Source organism: Spermophilus citellus, assembly GCF_964194105.1.
Source record: "Spermophilus citellus genome assembly, chromosome: 3".
Classification (NCBI taxonomy): domain Eukaryota; kingdom Metazoa; phylum Chordata; class Mammalia; order Rodentia; family Sciuridae; genus Spermophilus; species Spermophilus citellus.
Window position 1 is genome coordinate 42,961,742 of NC_138184.1, and position 9,933 is coordinate 42,971,674.

The 9,933-nt window shown below is 42.9% G+C and overlaps 1 protein-coding gene across 1 annotated transcript; it reads right to left on the minus strand.

Moving 5' to 3' along the window:
• Positions 1-388: 388 nt before the first annotated feature.
• Positions 389-2,453, minus strand: LOC308643338 (uncharacterized protein; the record flags this gene model as incomplete). Its single annotated transcript, XM_081283231.1, has 3 exons — positions 389-1,235; positions 1,638-2,264; positions 2,311-2,453. The coding sequence occupies 3 exons, from the start codon at positions 2,451-2,453 to the stop codon at positions 1,121-1,123; spliced, it is 885 nt and encodes a 294-aa protein (XP_081139357.1). The 3' UTR covers positions 389-1,120.
• Positions 2,454-9,933: the final 7,480 nt, after the last annotated feature.

A 9,933-nucleotide genomic window follows, 5' to 3' on the forward strand; every position in this document is an offset into this window, starting at 1 on the left:
ATCATTTGTATCTTTCTGCTCTGCTTTATAAAACTAGAACTTGAGATGGGTACTTGTATGTTAAAAAGGGAGGGGGGCTAGTTCCCCAAAAGAACACTAATGCATAATTTTTTTTATATTGTGTCTTTGGAATTGTCTCTGCAGAAAATGATGATCAATAGAAAAAGATGGGTAAATTCCAGTAAGTTCAATATCCCTGGATAGAAGGTGGGGGTGCATATCAGAAAGCAGCATGAATGCACATGCTATTCTCCTTTATTTAGAAAAACCACATAAAAATACAGCACAGTTGATGTGTTTGTTACCAGAGCTTGAAACGCAAATCAACCACTGTGTAAAAGATAAAATAAGACTGCACAGATATCAGGATTTTCCCAGCGTGTTTTATTCATAGGCATCTGACAGAAGAGGACCTAACAGAGCTTTTAGGAAAAACTGAATTCTCAGCCCACAGTCACTTTCCAGGAACTTCCCAGCAAACAGTGCTCTGCACTGGCAGGATGGAAATCTTAGCAATCTCTCTCCTGCTTCTGTAGTTTCCTTCTAAATACAATTATTTATGGGGACTTAATGAGAGAGCAAGCCTTGTATGAAAGGAACTCAAGAAAGTACAGCTTCTAAAAATATACCTAGGCGGCTTTACAGTCTTTATTGTTATAAACTGATGTTTTGCAGTTCATGCCCTGAACCTAACAACTCCACTCCTTGCCAAACACACGGCATACAAAGAGAAAAAGTATGTTTTCTCTTTCTGCAATCCCCTTAACTTTGAGTAAACAGTAGTAATCTGCTGTTGTCATACTCTATGCAAATTCTCCAAAGGCGACACAATACAAAAGACCTGTTAGCTTCCTTAGAGCTAGGGGACAGGGTTGGCAGGGGGGAGAGGGTTAAGGTTGATCCAGTTCCAGTTTCTTAACCTGGGTTTCTGAGCCTCCAGTTATCCTGGTCTTTCAGAAATCTTTGGATTTTTCCCATTTGGGAAGGTTCCCCTAGCCCGCATCTCCAGAGTCACTAGTTAATGAAATCTACATTCCTTCCATTCTTTGCCCCCAGCTTCTTGGGAGAAACTGTTCATCAGCTTAGGCATCTCCTTCCAGTGGGTTGAAAAGTACAGCGGCTACCATGAGGATAAATGCTGAAACAAATGCACTGAGGTACAGCGTGGGGGTCTGCAAGAGAGGGCCTGCTCATTCTCCTTCTGCCACGTGCTCCTCAGTTGGGGTGCAGGGCTCCTAGATGGGGGGAGGCGATGAGAGGGATGAGAATGCCATGAAGGAGGCTGAAGGGAAGGAGGCCCTCTAGTACAGATTATCTCAACCGAATATTGACAAGAAAAATAAATTGGCTCACATGCCCCTAGTGGGGAGCAATACACCCCACGCAGGTTAGGTTGGGGGGTGCTTCGAAGCCTCTTACCTGACTTCCTACTCCGCAGGCACACACACTACACCCTCCCCTCCTCTCCCCCCACCCCCCAAAAGCCAAGCCAAACAGCGAACAACAAGAGGAAGCCGCAGGCGGCAAGAGGAGGGGGTGCCGTGGTGGGGGCCTAAGAGAGGTGAGGGGGCAGGGTTGGCGGGCGTCGAGAACTGCGCCGCTCACCCCCAAGCGCACTCCCAAGCGCCCACACTTACCCCTCGCGGCTGGGAGTCCGGTCTTCAGTGCCAACCCCGGTGCGCGCCCCTCGCCCGCCCTCGCTACTCCGGCCCGGCGCACCCCCCCATCCCGGCCCGCGCCCTGGGAGGGCGCCCGGGAGAGGCGGCGGCGGCGGTAGTGGCGGCGCGGCTCGGGCTCGGCTCGGCTCGGGCTCCAGTGCGCCTAGTGTAGCCGGCGGCCGCCGAGGCTCCCACCGCCAGGGGGAGAAGCCGCGGCGGGCGCAGGGAGGCGGTCCGGGCCCTGGCCGCTCGGCCGGCCAGCCCGTGCAGCACAAGCTCCGAAGCGGCGGCGGCGGCGGCGCAGGGTCCGCAGATCCCCGGGGCGCAGCGTGCCCGGCCCAAGGCGCCGCGGCTGGATGCGCGCCCCGGGTAGCCGCGGGCTCCCGCGGGGGGCGCCCCGGACGCTCCGGTGCGCCTCCAGACTGCGGGCGCCGCGACCGCCGAGCCGAGAGCAGCTCCCGCCGGCCCCTTCCCCCTCCCGCCCCCGCCACCGCCCCCTCCCCCTCCCCCCCGTTAACATCTCCTCCCTCCCCTCTCCTCTTCCTTCCCTCGGCCCCGCGCGCTCGCTCGCTTGCTCCTCGCCTCGCTCTCCCCTTTAAACGCCCACTTCGGATGGGGAAAGAAGACAACTTGAAGTCAAGTTGCAATTAACTTCCGCGGCAGCCGCAGCTCGGCGGCGGCCGCAGACGAGGCAGTAGCCGCCGCCTCGGAAGTCCGACGCCGGCGCGCCCGTCCGGGGAGCCGTTCCTGGTCTCGGGCCCGCACTCGACAGCCACCGCTGCCCCCAACGCTCATGCCTGAGTGAGTTCAGCTCTTTTGCCTCTCCTTCCCCATGCTGCTTATGCTCTTTTATCTACGTCTCTTGTCTTTTTCCGGAATCGATCCAAACTTCTCTGTATCACCCACCCTCGGCGCCCCTGGTTGGGGCGGCTCAGCTCACCTCTCCTGGGCGCCAGGCGACAGGGGTCTTCAAGCCCTTCTCCCGCGCGCTGAAGGATCCCGGAGGGGTGGGTCGGTTGAGTGAGGGAGAGCGGTCGGGATGGGGGACTTGAAGATGCCATTCGTTTCTCTCGGGGTGTGGACACACTAACACACCTGCCGGACAGATCTTGGCTGAACAAACTCATTCAGGTCACCGATACGGTCTCTTTTAGTAGAGAAAGGGGGAGCGAAAAAAGACAGAAGGAAGCAAACGGGAAAAGGGGGAACCTCTCTGTGCGCCCTAGAGCCGGGCAGGCAGCAAGGTGCCGGGTGGAGTGGGCTGGGGGGATGGAAACGTTCCCCCGCCAGATCGAGAGTCGGCTCAGCATCCTTTCCCAGCCCATCTCCACCTTCCTCTGCTCCCGGCCAGCGCGACTGGTTTTAAGCGGCAGCGGAGAGGGACCCGGGAAGTTTGTGGCAACTTCTTCGTCCCGGGAGCCGCTCGGGCACTGGGGCGCTCAAGTTGGAGCCGGGAGTTTGCAAGCACTTATGTTCAGAGCCCTCGCTGGCTATAGGGAAGTGGGCCCCGGAGGGGCTGCTAGCGTGAATGCGGGTTTGGAGTCGAGTTGGAGGCAGGAGGAAGTGCTGCCCTCTTAGCCGGGGCCGGGACATCACAGGTGCAGCTTCGGGGTCTGCAGCACGTCTCCCTTTCTACTGTTCTGACCGGAGCGCAGCGGCCTTCTCCGAGGGCTTCTCTACTGCAGAAGCTCCCGGGGCGGCAGAACCCCGGGTTTTGGGAAATCACAATGAGAGGGTCACAGCAGGCAGGTGGCAGGTCCAGGGAATAAGTAACACGTGCATACCGGCGGAAAGCACTGAGCGGGACCCTCTTAGGATGACCCCCAAAGACCAAGAGAGATGAGCCCTATAGAGTTCTGGGCGGAGGTTTTGGCTCTAGCCTCCACGAGGGCCAAATTTCACTTACAAGTGTCGACCACAGGGTCATCTCTCAGAGTGCCCTGGTTGGCAACTTTGACCTCAGCGCCCTTCCTCAGTGAACTTTCTCAGCGGTAGACCGAATTTCTAGGCAAATGGTGTAAGACTTTGGACTCCACATGGTTGTAAAAAGAGACAGGGAAAACAGAAAGAAGCCCGATTCCCTGGAGACCACCTTTCTGCCCCGAATGACTGAGGTTCCATGCTTGCATCCTTGGAGGCCAGAGGACTTGACTTTTCCAAGAGGAGAGAGGAGAGGAGCAAGATGAGTAAAACGCCTCTGCTCTGTGTCAGGTTTGTCCTAAGCAGTCCCTGAAATTTACAGTGTTTGTTGAGGTTGACAGAGTAACTCACCCGTTGAAACTTTATTGAAATTTACACCCCATCTAAAGTGAATTTTTTGAGAATGTGAAATTTATTCTATAGTCGAATGATGCTGCAGTAAATAAATAAATAATAAATAAACTCCCATTTTAAGTCTGAAGAAAGCCAAGGTTGAGGTGTTTCCTTTAAAAACCTTTATTAATCTCTTGTGTGGTACTAGTGCTATGATTTAGCAGCAGTCCTTTATTTCAATTGCATATTATTTTAGTAGAACAGTAGTACATTCATATACTGGCTGCTCCAGTCTGCTGGCAAACATTAGCATTCAAGCTTACATTTTTGACAAATGTGCAGACAGGAATAGCATGAATAGGCATCTTAAATATTAACAACCTAAGCATCTGTTGTGAAACAAATTTAATATATTTACTCTGTTTTTCTCACATTGTTAGAAAAGGTTATAATAAGTGCATAATTTCAACTTTAGTTAGCAGAAGTAACTGACTCTATCTTTCACTACCTTTCCAAGTGTTTAACACAATCACCAGTTATAAATACTTTAATTAACTTGCTTGAGCACATTATTAAATACACTTCCAACAGTATGCATACTATGTAACATGTAACAGAAACAAAAGATGTATCCTATTTGTGTACATCTTAAGTGACTATACATTTTTATAAATATACCAAATATGTTTATTCTTCATCACATTTGACTCCTGCTACTTTATATTCTTTTCTAATGGAAATAATATTTTTAATGTAGAGTTATGTTCAGTCACATGTTATACATAAAATGTAAACAGTACCTACAAAATCCAAAGCATTGTTAAATTTGACTATGGCTACGTGTAACAAGATTATGCAAGAGAAATAAAACCACTGCTCAATTTTGTATTCCTTTCTGAATAATGAATGCAAATGATGGATGAAAAAGAACAGGGATTTCCCTCCTAAAGAACTAGCTCCTTAAAATGTGGTGGTGGAGGGGAGATAAAGAAGACCTACAGAACTTCCAAAAGTCTGAATAGTTATTTCCAGAATCAATGCATTCCTCATTTTCCCACAAGCTGAAATATGTAATAAATAATAGTTCTTTGTATGTAAAAGTATTCAAGAGGAATGCCTTTTGTTCAGTTGTAATAAATTAATATATTCTTTGGTTGATAACCTACAAAAGTAGTTCTTTTGTCTCCCAGCATCTTAATCAAGAACAACAACAAAATGAGTGTTGGTTTATTTCTGCCAAGAAGTCTGTTGCCAGCTATATAAGCCTGTGATTGAATAAGATATGATGTGCTGAGTGATGGTTAAGAAACACTACGTTACATTAGCAAAGACTGAAATTTCTAGAGTAGAATTTCAATTATTTTTTTTGTGTGTGACAGGTTGTGGATTGTAAATTAGGCCTAAAAGGTCAGGTGACAGGCACCTGTTCCTCATTATTGTAAAAATCTTTTGGTTACAAACACTATTAAGCTAAACACAACATGGATATACAGCAGGGACTCTATAAAGCACTTTAGTGGTTTTTCATCTGCTCTGTAAATTTCCAGAAGAGCCATACATAGATAAGCTCTTTACAGAGATATATCATTTCTTCCATACATATTGTCTTGGATGACTGCAATTAATATGAAGTACATAAATACATGTGACGAAATCAATCTTTAGATGATGTCTAGACATACTCTAGTTGAATGTAAAAAAAATTCTTTTTTAAAACCCCTCTTTTCCTTTATAGTCTATCGATCAGTTATCAGAATTTTGTTCATGTTTTAAATAGAAACTTCCCCAAATTGCCTTTTATACTTTTTAGATGAGTTTGCATTTTAAATGATACCACAAAACACTTTGCTCGGTACTCACATATTAAAGGGAAAAGTAGCTGCTATATATTGTCATAGCTTTCTAGCATTCATAAAATGAGAAGAAAATCAGGTTTTATATGAATGCTGTTAGGAAGGGTGTCATCATCTGATCTCCAAAGTTGCCACTTCTTTCAGGAGTGTTCAGAATTCTTCTATTGGGATTAGGGAGTATGGCTTAATTTTTTATGAATGGTTTATCTTTAGATATTGCACAGAGCAAAATAAGCATGCATATGGAAAAGATCAAACTACAACAAGGTTGCCAAATATTAAAGGTGCTAGTTGCTTTTAATGAGCAAAGGAGGAGGACTTGAAGTAGATAAGTCAGATTATTCTGTTATTTAAATGTTTTTGTCTTTTTTTGGTTTTTACATAGCTTATGCTTATTATATTAAGTATTCATTTTTAGCATTTGTGATCAGATTATGAAACAGTCATTACTCTTGCTTTTCAAATTGATTGGGTTTTCAAACTCCAAAATTCTGTGATGATTTTTACAAATTGGTTTACATTTTGACAGAACAGAGTTAAGTTAATTAATAGATCAGGCACGAAAAATCATCCACGGTAGGGTATATTTTCTGGTAAAATGAAAGTTATGTTTCAGCATGATGAGCATCAGGCTTCAGTAATCTGTTCCTCGTGTGGAATGAACACTTCCTACTTTGAGCTAGCAGGCACCTACTGTTTATTTACGCTGCATTAAACTGACAGCTCAGCAATCAGAGGAAAAATATTACTTACCTTCCTGAAGTAAATACCAGTTTATAGGTTAGTGCACGTATTTATATTCTTGTCACCACTAAATAACGGCTCTGTCTCCATTTTAATATCTACCTGTGCTATAATCCAGGGCTTCAGACTCTTCCTGGTTGGGAGTAGGGGTCGAGAGGAGTTTTGCTTATCATTTCCCAGTGGCAAAACTTTAAAGAAGAGAAATATCATCTTCTCATTTCTGTCATGTGAGAACCAGTTGAAAGAAATGTTATGCACTTTTACTTTGCATACCTCAACTATAACATCAAAACCCCCACTTGAAATAGTCATCTTAAAGCAACCTCAGGACAAATATGTTCAAACACATTCAAGAGTGTGTTTGCTAAATTGACTTTCTACAAAGTTTCAAATAGGTTTAACTATTTGATTCCTTAGATAATAACTGTGATAAAGTGTCTTCCCTTCCAAGTCTTAGATGGAATGCTTCAGTTTTTAATGGAGTTAAGTGGAGCTCATTGGTTGATTGATTGATTCTCTTAGCTTTCCTCTGAAAATATTCTTGTCTCCTTTATTTGTCTTCTTGTTAACCTGCCATACTTAAAATAAGATAGATTCCTACTTTCTTATAATAGTAGTGTATTTGTTGTTTTCTTTTAAAGTAAAGGTCCCTTCTCTTTCAAAGCCCTTTGAAACATCAAAATCCTGTTCAAGTTGAATTCCCAAACTCAAGATTAACTTTTGAGAAAATGCTCATTTTCACTTAAATTATCAAAGAAGCTCTGACACTCATTGTCTATTCATAGTTGTCAATCTCTAATCACATATTCCATTGACATCAGAGCAGAATATGGCCTTAATACAGCATATAAATTAAATCTGTTACACGAGTTTCTTTTCCTTCACTATACCAAAGAAAAAAGTGTCTACTCTGGTGATTTACACATCATTCCTAACTGCGATTCTCAATGGTAAGTCTATTTAAACTTGATGTCTTCATGGAGTGTGATCAACACATTAACACACATTATTTCGTACTTTTGAACTTATGCCAACGGTACCTTTTGCTGTTTATTTTTTTAAAAGTCTTTTTTAAGATCAGATATTTCATTTCAGAGTAAATAGATACAGATTGTGTGTATATATATTCAGGGTGAGATTTAGTAGTGTAGCATTTCTCCAGCATATTGGCCTATTTTTATTCTTTCAAGTTATTCTGTATCACTTCCACAGTTGTTTGCTGTCTAAGGTTCGTAATAGAAATTATAATCACCTCTTTCAATGGACTTTCAAGGATGTAATTCAGTTTATGTGGTGATTCAGTTTAGTTATAAGAGGTGAAAATTAGTTAACGGGTTCCCCAGGATTTATGTCCCTCGTTTCTGCTGGAATTTATTCAGTCCAGTTATTTGACATTTAGAAGAGAAGTGTCTTATAATCAAAAATTAAGAGTTGGTTCAGTTTCCAGTGGAGGAAAGATCTTGCTGGATGAAACATTTAACTGTGCAAATATTTTATTATGCTCATCACTCATTTTAGAGCCTGCTTATTGTTGCATGCATTTTTGAGTACCTAGGGGTGCAGGTCCCCCAGATGAGGCTTGCAGAAGAGGCAGATGTCTAGCTGCATCTGGTTGTGCCTTTACTAGAATGTCTGTGGACCCAAGCTGGTCCCCTGCTGTGAACCCCTTTCCCCCCCAGGTGTGCAGGAAGTAGAGGGCGGTGTACCCGGTGAAGTGGGTGGACTCTACCCAGAGCTATGACCTGATTTGTGACGTACCCTCAGAACTGCAGTAATGGTCCAGCTGCTTTACAGGCAACTGGTAACCTCCTCATTTGGGGATGCTTCTGCCTTGCTAGCAGTGCCAGAGAGAACTTCATCATTGTCATCTCATCAGAGACTACTTTTTCAGACCTTTTCTTTAGGGCTAGATTTGGAGAACAGCCTGTGAAATTTGGAGGGTAAGTGCCAGAAAAGTTCCTACAGTCAGTTCCATATGGAGAATTAGAGCTACAAGCCACAGAGAGAGACAGGCATTTAGTGTCCGGGGGAGGTCTCTATGTTGGGGATGTTGGTTTTTCTCAGCTGTAGAGGATTTGGGACTAGATAAAAAAAAAAAAAAAAAAAAAAAATCTTCAGTGGGCATTTTTTATTTTGGGTGGTAAGCTATGGTAGCAATTTCCCAGGGGAAATTATCAGCCCTTCTTTCCTTGAGGTATTTAAAGAAAAGGTAGTCAGTACTCTGTATGATGGGGAATTCTTCAGATGTAATTTTCCTGGAAGCCAAGCATGTAGGAGAGTTGATTGCTAGAGATCCCTCTTTAGTTTTACTCAATGGTTTCTGATATGCTGTTAAGAGCATGTAAGTGATAATTTGGCCTTTTAATGTTTTTAATATTAAGGATTTTAAGGGTAAAAGAGGTTTTATGCTATAAATGTTTTATTGTAATAATTATTGTGAATAAAATAGAACCTGAAATATGCAGATACTTTTTGGTATGAAGGTAATCTTGAATATAGCATAACCATAATTAGCTGTTTGATATTGAATGCAACTGAATTTTCCTGTTCCAGTGAGCCACACAATGGAAATCATTGGGGATTAACAAGAGAGCTATGTGATGCTTGATATATAGCAAGCTTTTCTTTCCCCCAGAAAATATTTTATTTCAGTGAATGAAGTACTAAATCAAAATGTTTACAGTTCTAATTTTTAGAAGAATCTTTTGAATTGATAAAATAATGTTAAACGTTTCCCTTGTATTTTCACTAATTGAAATGATACTTACACATTCTGTTTAATGGTAGACAGATTCTGGAGACTGGGTGGAAAGAACAATATTTTAATAACTGTGTTTAAAAAATAACTCTTAGAGGTGGGCTCCTTTTTGGGTGGTTTAAGAGGACTAAAAAGCAATTTAGAACATTATCCTAAAAGTTAAAAAATGACAGCCTTAGTTTGTAAGGAGTCATTGTATTTTAATAATACTGTGCACTTATTAGTGTTATTAGAGCAGTAGACAGTTAATTACAGCCTTTTTGAGACGTTAACTGTATATTAACAATCATGTTAAAAAAGAATGATGTATACTCCTTGCATACAAGCTGCTGCTTGCTAGTCTCTAAAAAAAATTCTTTTAGAATGTATGGAGTAAGATTTTTTGGTCCAGCATCATCAAAATGTTTTTCTACAAAAATTACTCAATTTTAAAACTTTTTGCAGGGTTATAAAATTTTCTTCTTGTTTTCCTTTCTTTGCGATCAGTATTGGCTTGATGATTTTTATGTTGCCCCTCAGCAATTTTAGCTTTTCTGTGTTGTATTTGGAAATTCCCACATTTTCTTGTTTTTTGATGACTTTGATCAACAAAAGATGCTTAAAAGCTTATTGAGTTGACTTAGCACCTCTTAATACTTCTTGTGGAATCATTTTAGTCACTGTTTCT